The sequence below is a fragment of the Simochromis diagramma genome, unplaced genomic scaffold, assembly GCF_900408965.1.
Source record: "Simochromis diagramma unplaced genomic scaffold, fSimDia1.1 OVJJ01000410.1, whole genome shotgun sequence".
Taxonomy (NCBI): Eukaryota; Metazoa; Chordata; class Actinopteri; order Cichliformes; family Cichlidae; genus Simochromis; species Simochromis diagramma.
In genome coordinates this window covers 335258-357639 of record NW_024387237.1, presented here as the reverse complement: position 1 = coordinate 357639, position 22382 = coordinate 335258, and the positions used below count along the sequence as shown (strand labels likewise).

Genomic DNA, 22382 nt, shown 5'->3' with positions numbered 1-22382 from the left:
AGGTCATATCAGTGAGCATTTCTCAGGTTTAAACTGTGACAGAAGAAGGTTACTGACCTTGGTTTGTTGTGCAGCTCAGCAGTGAGATCAGAACTAAAGAGAAATGACACTCAGGTTGATTTGAGATGAACATAAAGAACAACTCCACTGCACCACCTTTATCTAAAAAGCATCTCTTTATGTGAACTTTTGGTATTCACCAAATATTTAATATTAAAGTGATATATTTGTGTCCACTGTGCAGCTGTGTTGATATAATGAGTGAATGATTTGAGCTTTTCACTGCCTGCTGTGTTTCCTCGACTCCTGAGCAAAGATAAAGAGTCAGTTCAGACCTGCAGTTGGTCCTCGTGGTGTTTGAACTTGAATTCAGCCTGATTTGTTTTTCATGTCTTCTCCTCCATCATCAGTTATCAGGAGAGCAGACAGTCAAAGTACAAGAATTCAAACAAACACAGAGATTCTACTTACAGAGCAGACACAGCACAGATGTTTCCTTCATCGTCCTTCTCACTCATTTGAGCTTCTTTTCATTTCTGTCACTGACACCATGTAAAGCCCGCCCTCTTCCTCTGAGCACCAGCTTTCTATTGGTTTAAAGACAGAGGTGGGGGACTCACTTATTTTCCTCTTCATTTAAAAATGCCAGTGTTAAACTATTCAAAACCCCCTGTAGTGTTTTTATATAACATAAACCTTACAAAAATTTCTTAAAGCTGCTACAAAACAAGTAGTAAAACATGAATGCATACGAAATAAAATGTAAGGATTTATTTATTTTTTTAACAGAATCTATAACACACTGATGACCAAGGTTATTATCGTTAACGAAAACTAACGAAATAATGAAAACTAGAAGTGAAAAAACATTTTCGTTAACGGAAATAAAAATAAAAACAAAAAAAAGGAAAACTAACTAAAACTGAAATGAGTTTTCACAAAACTAACTAAAATTAACTGAATTTATAGCAAAATGTGTTTAGTTTTCATTGATGTGTGCGTGTCATACAATAGTCAAGGGTGAAAATGAAGTTTAGTTTCCAGATTTTTTTCTTGCTGTGTCTCATTATGCCAGCAGGTGGCAGTACGTTAGTCGAGTCGTCTGTGTTGCTGCTCCGTCCACGCGCAGAATCATGTCAGGAAAAGTCGGGAGAAAGCGCCAGAGTCCAATTTGGGATTACTTTGAATATGACTGTGTTTTGGATAAAGCAAGTGTCTTGTAGTGGAAAGAGACAAATTATGAGGGACATTTCTAAAGGGAAACCCCCCACAAACCTTAAAGTGCACTTGAAAAGCTCACACAAGAAGGCTAACCTAGCTTACCTTGAGAAGGGAGCACACTCAAACCTCATCCCCAGAAACAGACGCTAACCCCGGGCAAGGCAGCGTGATGCATCCCGAGACAACAGGACGGGGATATCTACACAACTGTGAGTCAATGGCCTTCAAAAAGTTTATCAATTCACTTGAACCAAAATTACGAACACCCGGTGCTGCAAGAGTTAATAGTCTGATTGGGGCCAAGATATATATTTTGTAGTTGCCTGGTATCAATGGTTGTTCATCTGCCTTTATTTATTTATTTAAAGAACCCAGAGGTGGGAATGTGAGTTGTCTGTCTCTGCATGTTAGCCCTGCGACAGACAGGGTGCAGGGTATGGTAGCTGGAATAGCAACATACCCAAGGATAAGCAGAAGAGCATGACTGATATGATGAAACTGGGATTTTGTTACACTTAATTATTGCAAACACAACTAAAACTATAACTGAAACTAAGGATTTTCAAAAAAATAAAAACTAAACTAAACTAGCAAACAATTGGTAAAAACTAATTAAAACTGATATAAAATTGAAAATAAATAAATAAAATAAGAAATAAATAAAAATAAAAACTAATGAAAATTGCAAAACTATTAAAACCCTGCTGATGACTGACTGGAACACTATGATTCACATTTTACATTCACACCATCCTCACACATGTTTATATATGGCCACTAGAGGGAGATGTTGGACTTTAAACACTAACATGGATACAAGCAGATCCCCAATGAGCTTTCATAGTTTGTTAAAGAATGAACAAAATCAGCATGTGCAGTTCTAATGAAATGTTTACATGTATATTTACTGTAGATAAAGATTACCTTAATCCTGTGTTTAGGCTGGAGATGAATGAGACTGTGGAAAGTGTTAAACAGGGTGTGCTTCTTGATCAGTCTGTAAACACTAAAGAAGAGCTCGTTTATTTCCAGAGTACAGTGAACATATTCAATAAATACATCGGCTCTGATGTTCAATCTTCCCTCTATCCTGGACCTGTACACGTCCAGGGTTAGGAAACATCTCTGCTCACAACTGTTCAAACTGCTGCCTTCAGGATGGTGACACGGAGCACTGTTTACTAAAAGCATCCACCACAGAGACGCTTTCTTCCCACAGGCTGTCACTCTGGTTAACAGTGTGAAATAACCCACTGTTATAACATTAAATTCATATGCACACTGCATTACTCAGTTTTGTATAATTTAAGACTTTATTTTACTTGTTTTTTCTTACTTCTTATCCAAACCAAACCTTTTCACTTTGCATATTACAAACATTTGTGGGAATGTTTTGAGGAAAACACAAACCGAGTACATGGTAGCTATGAAAAATGTAATTGAGTTTGAACATGTTCGCACGTTCACACCCGTCAGAGTGAATCATGTCTCCTTTTCTAGGAAAGGTTTTTTGGCTTCAATCTGATTCCAGCCCCAACAGTCTTTGGCTCCTGCTCGAAAATGACATGCACAAAATAAATGGAGTATTACTCTGCAATTAACAACTCTGTATAAACAGTCTTGGTATCAAAATAAAGCTAACACTTGTGAGACTTCATGAGAGGTATAAATATTACAGCAGACATTTCTGTGTTAAAGTAACTGAGCGTGGAACAAGGGAAAAATACGTTTTTTTCCTTGTCTAAATTTTTTGTTTTTGTATTTTATAGCATTATACCTATTTGAAAACATGCTGCGTCGGACAATAATCTTCAGAAAATCATCAGTCAACATGTGGACATTATCTGTGCAAAGACTAATGCTGCTGAAGTGGAACAAAGCAAAGTTACAGAGGTTTTAGTCAAGACTGCCCGGCCTTCTGCAATTTAGCAGAATCTGTGGGAGTTGAAATGTCTTAAGTATTAAACAGCAGAAATTATTTAATTTATTTTCATGATTAAACTTTTACTCATTTGGGCCAATAGAATCACAGTAACATCACTGCATTAAGGTTAATCCTGCCAATCACAAATTGCAAGGCAGAAACATACATAGAGCAGATGCATGACGCATCTCTTGTGAAAACAGATGAATTAAGAATTAAAAATAATTTAAAAAAAACACACGATTAGCACAGTAAGACTTTATTAACAGTGACACAAACAAACTCGTAGTTATCACCAATACTTAAGTCAATTAAAAAAAGACCAAAGTGCCTCCTTCATTGAAGGAAAATAACTATTTACGCTTCACCAATCACTCTAATATTTTCTCTCTTTGGTTTCAAATCGCTGCAGTAAAACTTTGTATATCTCACTCAGTAGTATTTCATTAACGGATGCTAAACACTATCAGGCAGATTCATTATTGCTATCAGCCACAGTAACCTCCCCCACATTCAGACAGTCACATACAGTGTTGATGTTGTCTGCTGCTAGTGTCTGTGATTATTCTGTAACAGTTTGTCTTTGGGAGCCAAAACACTCAAACTCTACTGGCTGTTACAAGGAAACTATTTGTAAGTCACATTTGAGTTTCCTTTTCTTTTCAAGAGCAGAAGAAACGTCTGCAATTTAAATCCTTTCAGCATAGTTAGACTAATGTAAAGTTGTATGAAATTCAGGAAGCGTTTGATGCCTCCTTGTTGGATGTTCAGTATCATTAACGTCAGCCTGTACCCAGATCATCTGTCTGCCCCTCGACGTTCAATGACAACGGTGAGAAGACAGAGCAGGTCGACTCTGAGATCAGCCAAGTTGGATCCCGGCCTGATCTGGTTTAAATCTGTGATCCTTTCAGTTTTAGATCCGTGCAGCTCTGCGAGTGAGCTCGGACATGGTTTGTTGAACTGTTACAGAGTAACAACATCCTCAGGCGCTCTAGTTCTGAGTTGACCCACTGAGACATGTTAAGGTGACTTTCACTGAACAATCTGTTTAAACTCTGAACCTTTGAAATATTGTTTGACATCATTTAATGAGTGAATCTTGTTCTGTAATCTGTCATTTCAGCCTCATCTTCACACAAGTATTTACATCATCTCCAGGATCCAGCTGTGTGAGACCTTTTTGGTCGGTGCGACAGAGAAGACGAGAAATACTTTATCATTGATCCGTGTATGAACAACATTAAATGCTTTCAGTACAATGGAACTGACCTTCTGACAGCCGCAGCACTGTCCACAGTTATAAACACGGACACTAACCTGTAACTGGAAATTAAACCAGCTTCTTCTCATTATTTTGCTCCTTTAAGCACTTTGACAGCAACTTTATGAAGGAGAAAATGACACCGAGCGTCATTCAGCCAAAGAGGAACTGGTCTGTTGAGTCTGTTAACCCAGCAACTGACTCAGAGTTAAAATAAACTTTAAGGGAAAATCTGAGTTTCTCTCATCACTGTTTAAACAAACTTAGAGATATAACCCAACAATTATTCCTGGAACAGGGCTCACATGTTCTTTCTATGCCAATGATAATTAAATAGATAAATAAATAAACACCAGCAACAAGCAGCCGAGGAAACAGACCCAGCCTGTGTGTGAGAGAAAGGTGTGAGGCGTCAGCTGGAACTACCAAACTCTGCAGTTACATGAAACTGATTTCATTCTGTGTTTTCATAAGGCTGTAATAATAGTGCTGAGTTAGTCATGTGACAGTTGGCAGAAGAGCTTTGAGACTGAGAGGTGGTGTCAGTACTGTATCATGGGAAAAACTTGTGTTTGGTTTATTTGTTTTTTGTGCTAATCCTCTTTCTCAGTTTGTTGTTGGTGCTAGGCATGTTCTTAATTCTTAGTAATGCCAAGATCACTGAGATCTTACAGTTTTTTGGTTATTTGGGCCTCAGTTATAGTTAAATGCTGGCAGAGTACATGGTTAGCCCTGGTGGGGGATGGATGGATGGATGGGGAAGTTAATGTGACTGCCAGTGTCTTTGTTTTCTACGTGTGGTGCTAACTAATCCAGAAAAATCAAATCAAATTCTCAACATGCTTGATGTCTGCCGGAAGTTCAGCATCATCAGCCTCTATGTAGTGTAGATCCTCTCTGTTTCTACACTAATATCAGCAGTAGGAGAATCACTCACACCAGGAGGCTTCTGTGAGCCGTGAGTCTGTCGTTGTTTTTGTCTTCTGTGGATGAAAGGAACAACTCCAAGAAGAAGCAGTGATGAAGTGAAGAGTAAAAGGGCAACGATCAGTCCAATATGTCTAAACCTCTCTTGTCCTCCTGGTGGTCCTGCAGGTGAGAAACAGGTGTGAGTGTCAGCTGTCAGGTAGGTGATCACAGACACACTGAACTCTAGTGACTCACCTGAAAGATCAGAGACACTCAGGTTGATGATGCAGATGGGCTCAGTCTCCAAAATGGCTCTCTTCCTGCGGTTTGTCCCTCTCATGAAAACACGACACTCGTACGTTCCGATGTCGTTAATCGTCACATCCTTCAGGATCAGAGACACGTCTCCATCCTTCATCTGTCTGTCCCGCAGAGCCACCCGCTGCTTAAAAGATGGATGCTGGTTGTCTGTGTCAAACTGCTCATCCCGGTAAAACAGGACATGCTCATTCTTGAGGTCAGGTCTGCTCCACTCCACCACTATGACGGATTTGTTTTGAGTTTGACACGACAGAATGGCACTTTGTCCAGATACAGCTGGGATGTTTATCACAACTGAAAGAGAGGAAACAACAGCAGCTGGTTAGTGTGAGGAGCTAGAGTGAGACCACTGAGCTCTGCTGAACACACACACGTTTATTTTACATCATTGGGAATGAGTTTGTGATCAGAGGTGAAATATACGTGTGTGTCTAACTGTGCAAATATTAACAACATTTCTTACATTTTAGAAAATACTACACTCACTAATAAAAGCATTTCTTAACATTAGTGAAAAAATAGGTTGTAGTTTTCTTTTTCTTTTTTTAATGGTTTGTTTATTGAACGCTGAAGATTTATTTATTTTTTGTGAATTAAATATTAATTGACATTTATGGGTTTTAATTTGTATCACATTTGCTACATCTGACATTTATTTTGGCTTAAAATTGGGTTTTGAAATTTATTTGTGTTTTTATGGGACAAACTCTTGAGGAATTAATCATGTAAAAGTCTCAAAACCCCACAAAAAATCATTCAACTTACCTCCAATAAACATATACCTCCTTATGAATGACAGCTGATATTATTTGTTATTATTATAATTGCAATATTACTTTGCAGCGTGTTGCACAGGTCCAGAAAGCGTACATCCATATTTCAGAAATGCCACAAATACAAAATAATATATAAATCCGCAACACGTCCTCGTCACATAGAAACATGAAATAATTTAACTAAATACTCAGGTCTCGATGCTCATGGCAGTCAGAATAAGTCATTAAAAAGAAAGCTACTCCTGAAACTTCAACACATCTCAGACACACTTGGACACACACAGTGACAAGTCCTAACAGACTGCCGCCAGCATCATGTCTTCACACACAGAGACAATAATTATTAATATGGCAAAAAGACCGATCAATTTAAAAAGCAAAAGGAAACACAGCTAAATCTCACCTGCAGAGTCGACCACAACGAGGACGACAAACAGCAAAGTCGAGCAGAGCGACGCAGTTACAGCAGACATTTCTGATGTCTTTCAATAACATAAGCCAAGTTCAAAAAAACCTGACAGCATTAGACTCTTCACTGACTGAAATCCAACCATCCAAAGGAGTCATGTCACAACTGTGCAACGTTAATAACAGTTAATAACAGAGCAGACTTGATCACACCTGAGTTTTTAACGGTTTCAGTTTCTGAATAATTTTCACATGTGACTTATCTCCATATATAACTGCAGCCTCCAAAGAACAAGCTGTGTTGGAGCCACAGAGAGCAAATCTTTTGTTTGTTATGGAGCACCAGGGAGGAGTCTCTGTGTACATCTGATTACAGGGAAAGAATGAACCAGTGGAAACGCCCGCATAAACGCGTACAGACAAGCTACATACCACAGCAGTAAGGGTGTGAATGCAAATGACTGAGATGGGTTTTTTTTATATTGCATTTGATGAAGCCTGACAGCTTCTTCATATGAATTCATTTATCATGATGTGCTTCACAGAGTCGCTGTTACATGTCGCTTGTTGTAGTTCATCTCAAGTTGCATTTACCTCATTTTTTGACTTGCTGAGGCCTGATGACTTTTGGTTTTTTTGGCATGTAAAACATGGGAATTAAAACAGGCTGTGGTTTCTTTTGCTTGTGCCTGCATAATAAAACATTCACATCTACAAATAAAACCCTTTCCACTGGGACAAAAGATGGCAGTAGGTGAGTCTGATCTGATAACACCTTTGACTTTTCACCATATTGTGAAGGAGGCAATTAATACAATACAAAATATTACACAGAGTGCACTATACTGGTCATAGGATGGGCTATACGCCTTCCAACAACTGCTCACACTCCACAGCAAATACACCGGACAATTACATCCACGCTCTTTGGTTCTGTCCACCAGTTCAGAAGTTTTGGCGTGAGATATGTGAAGACTTATCAAAGTGTCTGAAATGTAACATTCCAGCCTCCCCTTTAGTATGCTTGCTGGGCAACTTGGATGAGGTCTAAATAAACACAGCCTACGTTGTTTTTACGGCCCTATGCATTGCCAAGAAAATGGTCTTCATTAACTGGAAAGGTAAAAATAATCTTAATTCTAACCAATATAGAAACCATCTAATAGATCACATTAGTCTTGATACAGCCTCTGCCATCACATTTGATCAATCCCTTTGGGCTCCTTTGATCGGCTTCATCACCTAGTGGGGGTGGGGGGTCATGGTTTGGTCCTGCCTTCGCTATTGTGGTTGATATGGGGGTAGGGATGGCCTTAGGGCGTCTGGGGAGTCCCTAGGGACATTTTCCCTGGAGGGCTCAGCCCGGGGGATGTGGCCATGACCTGGTTAGGGGCACTGGTGGCTCTTAGATGGTGTTTTCCTTGTGGCTGTGTACAACGGAGATGGGGGAGGGTCCGTGCTGGCGGACGTTGGTTACTGGTCTGGTAGCCTGGCTGCCCCTGGGTGGGTCCTTGAGGCCTATCTCCCCTCACCACACTCCCTGCTGGTGGCTGATGCCCTCAGATGTTGGCGTGTTGGTGGTCCTTGTCGACTGGGGCTGGGCGCTCATGTATGTACCGGCTCACTCCTGGTGGCCGATTGGCGGGGCCTGGCGCCTGTGGCCCGACTGGGCTCCTTCCGGGGGGTGGGGTGCCTTCAGGCCTCTGGGCCTGAAGCTCGGTCCTCTCTGGCACAGCTGGCTGCCGGCAGAGCCCGCGGGCACGCCACTGCAACCCCCTCTGGCCTCTGCTCCGTAGCTGCTGGGTGACCTCTCGTTTGGGGCCCTACTCAGCTCTTCCCAGGAGGGTGGCACGGTTCCTCCCCCTTTGGTGGTCCTCCTCGGGTCCTTGTACTCTGGGGCCTCTGGATGTCTGGAGTTTTGATCTCCTCCATACCTGCTTCATGCCCTGGGGGACGGGGCTGTGGCTCCCCACACTCCCTAGCAGATCGTTACATGGAGAAACCTTTGGAATACAAGCATGCTGATCCACACAGGTATGCACACAGGTGTACACACGGGTGTTCACAGACGCGGACTACAGCTTTCTTGGCTGCTGCCTCAAAGCACATTGTGCGCTTTCTATCTTGCGTGCTGCACAATATCGTTTAATATTTAGTATCTACTGTTATCTACTGCTAGCTAGTTTATTGTGATGGTGCCGTTTTTTTTTATTATGTTGTTCTTTGTTGTTTGCTTTCTCTTCTGTTTTTTTTCTCCATACAGGTGACCCAGGTGTTTTGTTTTGTTTTTTTCTTTCTTCCCCCCCTTCTCACCGTCTCTTCTCCCCTTTGGTTTTCTTTCTCTCCCTCTCTTTCTTTCATTCTTTCTCCCTGTCCTATCCCACAGTCATGTCTGTCCCGTTTGTAGCAACTGAAAATAACATAAATTCATAATTATGATAAAGGTCAATCAAATGGACCAATATGGCAAGGCCATGATGATCCACTTGGTAAAATAAATCCGCTTGGCATCTTTCTTGGCCTTAAGACAACAATTCTGATGGCTATAGATCCAAACGGGACAAAAAAAAAAAAAAAAAAAAAGAGAGAGAAAGAAAAAAAAGAGAAAAAAAAAGAAAAAAAAAGAAACCCAACCTTGTGAGGTCCCAGCACACACTCTTGTGTTGGTGTTTTGAGCTCTGCAGGTACTCATTCAGCAGTTTCATGCTACCTCAACATGCAACGACCCTGTAAATTTCCAGATTGTTTCATTTTATTTCTATTTCTATTTATATAATGTACATGACCCACCCACTTGCTGCACATAATTTCCTCTTTGTATATATTTATTCCCTGTATATAAAGATCTGTCTTCTCTCTCTTTTTTCTTTGCACAGTCGAGGAGAGTATCACGTCACATTTCACTGCGTGTTATGCCTGTGTAACCACGCACGTGACAAATAACGAATCTTGAATCTTGAACGACCCCACTCTGTAACCTAGTCTGAATTTCTGTTGTTCCCACTTTGCAACAACAGAACGTACATTTTATCTTGGAATAATAAACTTAGGCTGGGCTCCAGCCACTAATCCAGGGGTGTTAAAGTTGTTACCAAAAAGTTGAACATAATTCAAAGCATATCCGTTGAAGGGTGTCAGTAGCATTCAGCTGAGGGGACACAGTGACTCTTTAAATGTGCATGGACTCCTAAAGCTCATTCTCCTGTCTGTCTTTGTGGTGTTATTATTATAGAGCACAATAACAGTAACAATAAGTCCACTGGTGGCATCCTTTACACCACTGCATATGATCCATTCACTGAGTTTGGTGAGGCTTGCATGCAGCTGCTCGGGCATGGAAACCCATTCCATGAAGCTCTCTATGCACTGTTCTCCAGCTAATCTGAAGATCACATGAAGCTTGGTTATGTGTAGCAACTGACTCTGCAGAAAGTTTGTGCTGACCCCATTCCATGATTTTATATGGCAAACTTCATCATGGCTAAGTTGCTGTCATTTCCAGAATCTTCCACTTTGTAATAACACCACTAACAGCTGACTGTGGAATATTTACTAAAGAGGAAGTTTTACACTCCTGTCACTATGGGAGTGATTGGAACACTTGGATTCAATGACTTGGATGAATACTTGGGGCTGTGCAGTTCACTTCTAAAACACTGTTATACCTCTGCAGTCCTACAATTTTAATAATGAAACAACAGTGCCATCATGAGGACAGAATCAAACATTGCGCTAGATAATTTTGAAGAAAGAACAGAGATGAGATGAGGAAACAATAAATATCATGCAAACACTTCCACCACGAGAGCAAAATTACATGTCCTGTTATTCAGAAATAAAAACTAAAACTATTCATTCTCAAACACACATTTCCTGTTCTCAAGCATCTCAGTGCACTTTGTTTATTCTTTGTTTTCTGCATTCAGAAAATGTGTATTAGGTAGCCACAGCCAAATACGTCAAATTTTCCATCTCACACTTCAGAAGTGCGTGAGACAGAACCTGTCCACTGAAAAGGCCAGGAATGAAGAGCCCCTCTGGAGGGCAGGAGTCCAGTGGTGAGTTAACAGGGCTGAAAGACGGGAGACAGAGTCCCTAACCAGCAGTCAGATGCAGTGATCCAGCGCCAAAACACTGGGGCGGGTCAGGTCGTCCCTGGCCTCCTAAGTCCTGTTGAAGCCTGAGGCTGGGCAGAGATGGACCTGCTGGTGTGTTTCAGATCAGTGTTCTGCTGCACAATCCAAGCGTGTTTCAGCTTGGTACAAACAGATGATGGGACATTTTCCTTCAGGATTAAAAAAAAACATTGTTCATAAATTTCGAAAATAAAATAATAAAAATGGAACAAACGAAAACACACACTGGTATTTCATTTCTGTCTTTCTTTTTCTTTTTTTACATTTGTCAGAAGGTTAACAAACACTCCAGGTTTGGGTTATCTTTGTTCAATATTAAAATTAGTTTAAAATACATGTGACAAAAGTCAAGAAGTCGTCAGAGTCACAAATTCATGAGCTTCAAGTTTATCAGAAACCAAAACCATTCAGCTCTGTAAAAAAATTTTCTGTGTCAGCTGCTGCTGGTTGGTTTCAAGGTGAGAAAAAAGTCTTTGACATCAAACAGACACCTTTACTGTACTGAAGCTGCTCTAACCAAAGCATGATGATCCTGTTTTTTTCTGTTTGCAGGGAGCTGGTTTTCGCTGTATTCTGCAGACAGGTGGGTGTCGGTTAGCCACAACAAAACAGCAACAAATCAAAATTTCCACAGGACGTATTTTAGAAACCCAGAAACCCACGTGAGAAATGCAAGTGAGAGCGAAAATTTGTTGATGTTGCAGAAATCCAGGAAACACAAAAAAGCTTTGTTTGGTGATTTTTAGCTTTTTCAACCAAGATGAAAATACTTATAAAAATCTCTGTAACATGTGGATGTCCTCTAGTCTGAGGTGCTGGGATGAACCAGTTTCGAGACCAGCAGCTGGACGTTAGTGGTTGGACTGGTGGACTACTTCAGTGAACAGTAGACGACGTCTGGCTCTGGTTTAAAGTCTGAACACAAACATACACAGTTCAAACAACAGCAAACATGATTACAAGCTTTGTAGTTCAATCAAGACCTCCAGTCTCCACCTCTCTGCATCACAAACATTCCCAGTTCAGACTGATTAAGTGTGAACTGGGATGTGGTTTGAGGTTGAGCCAGGATGTGGTTAGCTTAGCATGGCAACAGGATGAGCAGCTAGCTTGTTTCTGTCCTAAGTTAAAGATAACGAGCAGCTGTACCTGGGACTCTTTGTTCTGATGGCTGTCTGGCCATAACTGACGTCTTCAGTTCTCCCTCCTGGGTAGACTACAACCGAATCCGTCTCTGTAGAATGAAACACATCTAAATTGCTGCACGCACAACAACTGCATTGCTTTTATGTTATTGCACTAAAGCTATTGCAAAACATTCTTCTTTTTTGTAAAGTGGCACAGTAAAGAGATTAAGCGATAACAACTATGGCTGTTTTCTTATCTGAACTCATCTGCTGTGAAACAGTTGTACACATGGAAGGTTTCTTTGACACAGGACGACCACAAAGCTGCCATCCGCCGTAAATGCTGACTGATGTATTTCACCATGGAGCACAAAGCAAACATCACAGCATTAAGGCTGCTATTCAGCCTTAGTTACAATCAGGTACAGAGAAGGCTCGTGTTAATTAGAATCTTCAGCAAGATTAATGTTTTTCTTTTTTTTCTGCACAGCACTAAAATGAATGCTAATGTTCATAGATTCTGGTTGCTTGCTTTAGTATCTAGCTAACCCTCGAAAAGGGGAATGAGCATAAAGGGAGTAACGTTGTTTCAGAAGCAGGTAATTTCAAATGCAACATGTCTATCAACTTAATAAACATCAGCAAACACACAAACTGTTTGTGTGCAGTTTGTCTCACAGTGTGTTGCTAGCTAAAGGTCCGGCTTTGGGACCGTTAGCAGCTCACAGGACTGAAAAGAAAGAGAGCTAACTTCACTCAGAGATGGAGAAAGATAAGAATAGAGGAAAGGAGAGGAAGAAGAGTGCTTAGAGTTAAAAATATGTGTTATGCTTTATTCAAAAACTTCCTTGAAAACAATCTGCAGTTTAGGTTTGTCACATTGTGATGGATTTAGTGTGTGACTGCTGCACAGTGGTTGTGATTTCATGGTCAGAGTTAGCTTACATCAAATGTAGCAGAAATCAATTTGAAACTAAGCTGATGAAACTGACATTCATTTACTAAATTTCACCTTTGCACTAACTTTATCCGGTCTAGTATAAGGACAGTGTGTACACAGTGTACTGTAAGTGCAGAGGACGGAAATCAGTCAAGATAGCGTGTGAAACATCTGCACACAACTTGTTGAATTCAATTTACAGAGAACAGGAAACCTCAGGGCAGCAGATCATAGCCAACTAATGGGATTTTCCCCACACTGAACCACCGTGTGAGGTTCAGTGTACAGATATTTTCTACTTAGATAAAAAATATCTGTACTTTTGCCACCTCTGGTATTGAAACAGAGACAGAACAGATTTTTTTTCAGATAAACAATGAATAGCTCTGTGTTGAAACACCTGCAGCTGAAGTGTTTTCTTTCTATCAGAAACAGGATGCTGGACGACTGCAGAGCTGTTAGCTTCAGTTAACCACTGTTAAAAACATGATTGAGAAAATGTTCTCGTACCCATTTCATACCAAACTATACTCATAATGCACAAAAAGGTCACACATTTGCAGGTCCATTAAATTCTTCACTCATATTTTCTCTAAATATCCCCAAACTGTAAAGTTACACAAAAACACTCTTAGAAGAAAATCCGACAACTCAGCAGAAATTTTGAAAACATCCTCCTCGACATAATATTACCTCTCTGTTGTCTGATTGGCTGCTGCTGCTGATTTGATATCTTGATGGTGTCGTACATGACATGAGTGATGATTTCTTCTTCTAAAACATCTTTATCATATTCTGAAATTTTCAAAAATGAAAAAAAAATCTAAATTAAATATTTAAACAGAGATTAAACTTAAATTGTTACTGTGGTCATAATAAATATGAACTTTATTCTACTAAACAAACTCAGACATGAAAAATCAGGAAGTCTGAGTCTCACCTTCAGGTTTCCTGTGAACACATCGTCTCACCAGCAGAACCAGTAACACCAGTAGAACCACAACACAGACTAATCCAACACATGATAACGCAGAGAGAACAGGAGGAGAGGTGGATGTAGGTGGAGGTGTGGATGTAGGTGGAGGTGTGGTGGTGCGTTCCCCTAAAATAAAGCAAACACAGTCATTAAGTTGTCGTCACATTGTGAATGTTGAAAGCTGCAGAAACACAGACAGGTGAGTGTGTCACCTGTGACAGTGATCCAGCTGGATGGAGACTCTCCATGACCGCTGATGTCACACTTGTAGAGGCCTTCATCAGACCTGGAAACATGCTGGATGGTCATGTGACCTGTAGGCTGCTTCCTGATGAGGGAGCCATCTTTATAGAAAGCAGCTGGGAGGTTGGAGGGAGTGGTCTTTGTTTTACAGAGCAGAGTGACGTCATCTCCCTCCATCACAGGGAGGACAGGACTCTGCAGGATCACTGATCCACCTCAACACAGAGACAAACTACAGCATTTCATCCATTTACACACAGCTTCATCAACACTAACTCCACACACTCAGCTTACCAGTGACTGTCAGGTTAACCATGTTACTGATGGGACCCTCTCTGGACTCACACCAGTAAACTCCACTGTCTCGTTCAACGATGTAACTGAAGTCACATGATGAGTTAAATGATGTTCCCCACCCATCTCTTCCACACTGAGTCCTCTGTTGTGTGCTTGTGTTTCTCCTCAGAGTCCATCCAGCAGAGCTGTCGTCCTCCTCACAGCTCAGAGACACAAAGTCTCCTTTAAAGAACTGAGAGCTGCTGGGACTCACAGTCAGACGAGCTGTGAGGGTTACAATGAAAAACTGATGATCGGTTAGACTTTTGTCAAAAACAACAGAATGACGTAAAAGGTGTTTTGTTAAATAAATAATTTCATTCATATGTGAAACTGATGATCTGTTAGACTTTACATTGTGAACCATGAACTCAATCAGGTCATATCAGTGAGCATTTCTCAGGTTTAAACTCTGACAGAAGAAGGTTACTGACCTTGGTTTGTTGTGCAGCTCAGCAGTGAGATCAGAACTAAAGAGAAATGACACTCAGGTTGATTTGAGGTGAACATAAAGAACAACTCCACACAAACAGCTGACAAACAAACACATCTCTGCAACACATTTCAATAAAGTTTGGACAACAAGCTACTGAAAAAGTAAATCCCACAAGGTCATGTGTCCACTGTGCAGCTGTGTTGATATAATGAGTGAATGATTTGATCTTTTCTCTGCCTGCTGTGTTTCCTCGACTCCTGAGCAAAGATAAAGAGTCAGTTCAGACCTGCAGTTGGTCCTCGTGGTGTTTTGAACTTGAATTCAGCCTGATTTGTTTTTCATGTCTTCTCCTCCATCATCAGTTATCAGGAGAGCAGACAGTCAAAGTACAAGAATTCAAACAAACACAGAGATTCTACTTACAGAGCAGACACAGCACAGATGTTTCCTTCATCGTCCTTCTCACTCATTTGAGCTTTTTTTCATTTCACTGACACCAAGTGAAGCCCGCCCTCTTCCTCTGAGCACCAGCTTTCTATTGGTTGAAATACAGGCATGGTGGAGGACTGACTATTCTTCATGGAAGGACACAATTTATCCAATTATCCAAAACAAATTTAACTATTAACAAACAGCCTTTTTTTCCAATTTTTTATCATTTTTGTTTTTGTTCTTTTTAAAAAATCTTAAGCCAAAAACTTGTTCCTGAAAGCTTTAAAGTGAAAGCTAAGATACAAATCAAACCAGGGAGTGCAGTAATGTGTTACACGTTACATGAAGGCTGCTGTCTGACTGCTCATCATGGTATCATTCGTATGCTGAGACATCAGTGCCAAAGAAACAATGTTCCTGCCTGATCTTAAAATCTAGTTTTCAGTGACTAAATCTAAATAAGTGGGTTTAGATCAGATCTTTGCCCACAAGGAAAAATGGAAAGATTACACGATGCATGTGTTTGATGAACTGCAGTGGCTCTGTTCTTTCACTGCAATCACGTGTAAAAGAACAGAGTCACCCCCTGCTGGTAATTAGAAAGAATGCAGGTTTAACATTAATAGGTTTAGCTTCTCCTTCCAAACCTGTGTTAAACACACAGACCTATGTGTAATTCAGGTTAACAAAATGCAGAAATAGTAAAACATAAGTATTGAACATATAAGTCTACTATAATAAATAGCAACAGAAGAGAAAAAAGAAAAAAGACCTCAAAGAGTTCAGGGTGGTATCAACGATACTGATTCGATACTCTGTACAAAAATGTATTTTATTCATTGTATCTTTTATTTTGTCTCAAATTATAGCATCATAATGATTACAGGACATCAGATTACTTGTTCTTATCACTTAATAATGCAGAATTATCATAAAGTAATAAAAAACTGAAGCTATATGCCATTTGAACATCTTGGCTGACGTCTGTCTCGCCCAGCAGCACCTGCCCCTGTCCTCTCCTCCTCTTTAGAGGAAAAATATGTCCACTCCATTTATGCTCAACCATTGTTGTGAGTGTGCACGCCAACGGGCTGCGACACATTTATACAGCCGTATTTCACACATGATTATGAAAGGTGTACGAGGAAGTAGTTCCCTCCAGGGGCGGATCTAGAGAAATTTTCTTAGGGTGGCATGAGGGTGGCAAAGAAATCAAATGGGGTGGCAAAATCAAAGCCTTTTTTTTTTTTCAAACACATATGCAGGTGGTTACATGTGGTTATAATGATTCAAATGCGGTAAGTATACACGTTTTTCATATAAATATAGTCTATAACTTAATTATTGTCTGTAGCCCACATAATTAAACACTTTAGTTACATAAAACATGTGAGTTTTGATGTTATATACTGTACAGCCTGTATAATAAATAAATATGTAGCCCAATAAGTATAAAATCCAGAATATTACACAACAACGGGCGGTTCATTTACAAACACAAGTCTAACTTAAGTTTCACACTGTTTTGTTAGAAAACAGTCACATTGTTACAGCTAAAATTACACAAAATGTCAGAAATCTGCACTGTCATGAACAAAAATGTAAACCAAATTTTTCATGATTTGTTGGATTAACTCACTGAGGTCTGAAATACAACCAACCATTTCTGACTCCCTTTGAGTTTACGTTTGTATTTCACCCTCAAATTGTTTCATTTTATTTTTTCCTCCTTGCCTTGTTTGGTGTCATTCTTTTCAGCTCAACTGAATTTAGTTGTTTTTTTTTTTCACTGACATACTGCATTAGTGTTACTGATCTGAAATCACACAAAGAACTTAAAATCCTAGTAGTATTTTTTTACTGTAAAAAACCACACAGACATGTTGAGTAAATTTTTATAACTTGAAATGCAAATATAAATTGTACATTTTGTAAACATATACAACTATTTATCTAAAAATGTAGCCAATACACCTGCCATTTTTTTTCATTTTCTACAACCATTTAAAAATATTACTAAAACTAAAATGAGAGAACAATCAGGTGTCACAATAAGATGCCCCACAAATGATGTGTGCCAGTAAAAAATGTTTGTCCACCAAAAGACAGAACAGCACAGGGATAAACCTGCAGGCCTGACAACAGGAGGTGTATCACAAAACTTTCTACTCAGTGTTTACATTGCAAATGTGCCTTAGTGACATTCATTAGTGCCCTCAGTGACACACAAAACAAAATAACGACTACACAACACACTAAGTATACACTCCACACTAAACGTCACAAATCTCCCACATCTAAAAACTCTCTCCCTCCCTCGCTCTGTCTCGCTGCCGTTACCGTCGCTCCAAAAACTTTCCCTCTTCCTAAACAACCAAACCCCACGTGTTGACTTTTTTAAAAAAAATTGGTGGACATGGTGCATTTTTCCACCAATAGGAAAGAGGTGGCTTTTTTTTCTTTCTTTACTGTTTTCGCGCTGTCCTTAGAAAAAACACTATGCAATATATTCAGTTTTAGCATTTATATTCACTGTTGACTGTAACTACGCTCAAAGTGTTAATGCTATCTTATTTCAATAAACAACACTGTCATATGGAAAACTGGGGTGGCACTTGCCACCCCATGCCACCCTTCTAGATCCGCCCCTGCCTCCGAGGTAAAAAACAAACAAACAAAAAAATAAAGTGTCTGAGGGGGAAGGTAGAGCTTTCCGAAATGTTTCCACAGAAGTGGTGACTGTGAAGATGAACAAACACTGTATTTCACAGAGTCTCTGACAGACAGCACAGAGACGCACTGACACAGTCTGAACAGGTTTGATGATAATCAGAGAAATTTATCATCAAACCAATGTCTGTCTCCTGGATGATCAGATCATCTGTCTGTACCTGAATGTTCACTGACAACACTGAGAGTCTGAACAGCAGCAGGAGAAAAACTCTGAGACATTTCAAAGAAATCACAAATAGGTTACAGTCCAACAGCAGGATGGAATTAATCCTGACTCTGCTGTTGTTTATTTTTATTGTAGATCAAAAAACAACCAACAGCAATAGTAACAAACACAGCAGAAACTGAAAGACAGCGATCAGTCCAACAGATCCATTCTTCTTCCCTCCTGCCTCCTTCCGTCCAGCCTCCTTCCCTCCATCCTTCTTCCCTCCGTCCTCTGTGTCTCCTCCTGTGTGACCTGCAGGTGAGAAACAGGTGTGAGGTGTCAGCTGTCAGGTAGGTGATGAGTGAAGAACAGAACAGAATCCATTTCCTCTTCAAACTGCTGTCAGACATTATCTACTGCACTCTGATCACATCACTCAGACCAGCTGCTTTCTACAAAGTCTCATCAACAACATCTTTAGAAACAAACACCAACAACCAGGAAGCAGCTTCACCTCTGATCACACACACACTCAACTCTACTCACTCACCTGGAGGAACAACATGAAGGTTGATGACGCTGATAGGTTTCCATGAGCGTATTTCTCCCATGACGACACGACATTCGTATGTTCCAGTGTCATTAATCATCGCATCCTTCAGGATCAGAGACACGTCTCCATCCTTCATCTGTCTGTCCTGCAGATCCACCCGGTTCTTAAATGATGGATGCTGGTGATCTGGAACAAACTGATCATCCCGGTACAAAAGAACATATTCATCTCCCAGGTCAGCTCTGCTCCACTTTACCACTATGTTGTTGTTGTTTGGAGCTCGACATGTCAGAGTGACGTTCTGTCCAGATTCAGATGTGATGTTTCTGTGACCTGAAAGAGGAAAACAGCACAGAGCAGAGAGGTTAAAGGTCAAAGTACAACCGTTGACTTCTACAGCAGTCAATCAGAAACAATATTATCTGTCAATGTTTATAAAAGTATAAAAGTACAGTATATTACAAAACTTACTGATCAAAACTATATAAAAATGATTTATTTTACTGGTCCGTTGAACAAAAAAAAAAAAGCTCCAGAAAGCAAAACACAAAAAACAGAGGAAGTGCTGATTGGACTGTACCAAGTGTGCCACACGATGGGAAATTCATAAATGATTGGAGCATTTTTTTTTAAAGTACCTGCTAATTTTAAATTAAACATTTCAAACAGATCAACAAATACAAGCAAACACACAAAGTGTTTGTGGGTAGTTTGGATTAAAGTGTGTGTGTGTGTGTGTGTGTGTGTGTGTGTGTGTGTGTGTGTGTGTGTGTGTGAGAGAGAGAGAGAAAGAGAGGGAGAGAGCAAATGAAAACAATAATTTCTGTATTCATAGGTCCTACAGGACAGGACAGAATCACTTAATCATTAAAAGTTTTTCCCCTGAAAACACTGCATTGACAAAATATTCTGTACATGCACATCAGAAAGCAGCCATGATGGCTCCTGTAACTCCTGCTTATATGTTGCAGATTGTAGCTGTTAAAATCAGCAAAGAGCAGAAAAGCATCAGAAGCAGCAGCAGGTCAGCTGATCACAGCCTGAACACAAACAAAACAAATCTGCAATAGTGATTATTATGGGACTCATTTCTAAGACACTTTTCCTATCTCAGATGGAAAGTTTCTAGCTGTTACACATCGAGCAGAGCGACGCAGTTGGAGCAGACATTTCCGTGTTCTCGAGTTCTGCTAAGCTGACACTTAGATCGCTTTATACATATGTATATATATACATATATATAAAAACATTTTTGGTGTTTTCAGTGGATAATAAAATCTGACTTTTAAACCTGACTCCTTTAGTTTTAATTTAAGGTTTAAATAAAGCCAAAAGTTGCAGATCTCAACTGCTCGATCCACCATTTTGTGTCGTACAGACACATAGACAGATAGAACAGCAGGCAGCCAGAAAAAAAGTGTGAAGCACCAAAAAGAGGTGATTTCAAAGAGTATAAATGAAATAATGTCTTTAAAAGTGAATTTAACATGCATAATATACAAGAAAGAGACTTTATCAAACTGAGTGACTCCACCCAGTCTCTTCACATACGAACAAACTGAACTCATATGATAATGACTCTACTGCAAACTGTTTATCACACAAGAAAATATAGTATAACAGTAAATTATAAAACCTCACCTGCAGAGACAAACAAATCAAAAACAAACAGCAAAGTCGAGAACACCAATGCAGTCACAGCAAACATTTCCGTGTTGTTATCGCTTATCGCTTGTTATCTGATTTAGTTTGTTCTAAATGTCTGAGTCTGTTGGTATTTTCACTGGCAGAACCTGGGTTAAAATCTAACTATATTAGTTTAAATTTTATTTTAAAATGTAAAAAAAAAAAATGTTTTCTTTCAACCAGCCAGACACGCCCGACTTCTAAAACAGAAGCCGCTTCAGAGTGACATAATGACGGGACGCACCGTAGGACATTTGGATATAAGCGATATAGTTGAAAGAAAGTTTTAGTGTTCAGATCTTGAACAATCTCCACAGAACTAATCAGAACCTCTCATGTGTCAGTCGTCATGTATGAACAGTTTGTGTTCCAGTCTTTGAAGCAGATGTTTGTTTCTGACAGTAAGTTTCAGGCTCACAGCTTCAGTCTCCTGCCCCAACCAGACATTAGGTCCACACAGACCCCACCCAGCCTTGTGTCTCCTTCACACACAGACAAACTGAATCAATATGAAAATAAGTCTTTGAGGAATATTATTCATTATTTAATCAGAGTGACACTCATCTCAGCTGCACAGACAAACATGACAAACATCAAAGTGGAGCAGAGTGACGTAGTTACAGCAGAAATTTCCATTTTCTACATTTCTGCTGATCTGACTCTTAGTTTCATCTAAAAGTCTGACTCTTTTTTTAAACAGTTTTTCTGTTAAAACATTTTTTATGCGTGATGTTAACTGAACTATAACCATGACAACTGAAACTTTTTACCTAAAAGACTGAAAATGATTTTAGAAAAACACAGCAAACACTTACTGTTGTTGTATGGAGACCTTTTAAATCCTCAAACTCTCTTCTGATCATCAGGATGGAAAAAAAATCCATACAAAGATAAAAAAGTGTGAGGTTGTTATAATCCATCTGCTCTTTCTGTAGGTCAAGAAAAACCTGATAAAGTCCCAGGAAGTTGATTCTGTTCATCTGGACGTAGAGTTTTCATTTGGAGAAAAATATCATCACTCATCCAAGTGACTTCTTCAGGCCACTGACGACTAAAGTCAACTTTTTTGGATTTCCTTACCTGGATGACTGAGCATGTATCAGGACACTATGATGAACCTACTCCTTTATGTTTATTTAACATGAGCAGTTAAAAAAAAGTAAACAATAAAAAAATAATAGAATGTAACAAGTTAATCTGTGGGAGAACTCTCCACAACGCTGATCTAACTGACTCATTTCACTTTGACATCCTGTTTTAACAGACACATCCTAGTACTCAGAACAGAACCTACCCACCTACATTTAACCACATATGTAATCTTACTGCAGTTACAGGAAACGAACTTCAACTGGTTTCAAAGAAAAAGGGTGGATCGGTAGAGACAAACTTCCAATCTGTCAGTGATTTATCTTTAAGTTGTGTTGGAGCCACAGAGAGCAAATCTTTGTTCTTTATGGAGAACCAGTGAGGCTGTTTGGACTTTCCTATGAAACATCAGTGCAGGAGTCTCTCAGTACATCTGTTTACAGTGAAGACAAAGAAACACCCACAGAGAAGACATGGAAAAAACAAGCGTCAGCAAATTGTCTGCAATGCATGCAGCTCCTGCAACACTTCCTGTAAATCACATGACTATACTCACCTAAAAGGCTGAAAGCTCATTTTAAAGACTTGATGTTGTTCTTGAGGATTTCTGAAACTCTTGAACACTCCGCTGATCATCAGGACTGAACAATAGAGACACTTTAGATCTGTGTGACATTAGTGCCGGTAGCACTTATTCCTGATTGCTCTGGCTGTAGGCTCAGAT

At 39.8% G+C, this 22382-nt stretch overlaps 2 protein-coding genes and 1 long non-coding RNA gene across 3 annotated transcripts in view; all 3 read right to left on the bottom strand.

The window, feature by feature from the left end:
- Positions 1-22382, bottom strand: part of LOC120746965 — a 253809-nt gene that overhangs the window by 14168 nt on the left and 217259 nt on the right. The window lies entirely within an intron of this gene.
- LOC120746969 lies at positions 3183-7112 on the bottom strand. The gene is made up of 3 exons (XM_040052552.1): positions 6819-7112; positions 5574-5933; positions 3183-5498 (listed from the first exon to the last, which is right to left on the bottom strand). Exons 1-3 carry the CDS (start codon positions 6886-6888, stop codon positions 5287-5289), a joined length of 642 nt encoding a protein of 213 aa, XP_039908486.1. The 5' UTR covers positions 6889-7112; the 3' UTR covers positions 3183-5286.
- LOC120746983 lies at positions 19069-22232 on the bottom strand. The gene is made up of 2 exons (XR_005699007.1): positions 21385-22232; positions 19069-19216 (listed from the first exon to the last, which is right to left on the bottom strand). It is a non-coding gene; the product is annotated as an uncharacterized LOC120746983 (long non-coding RNA).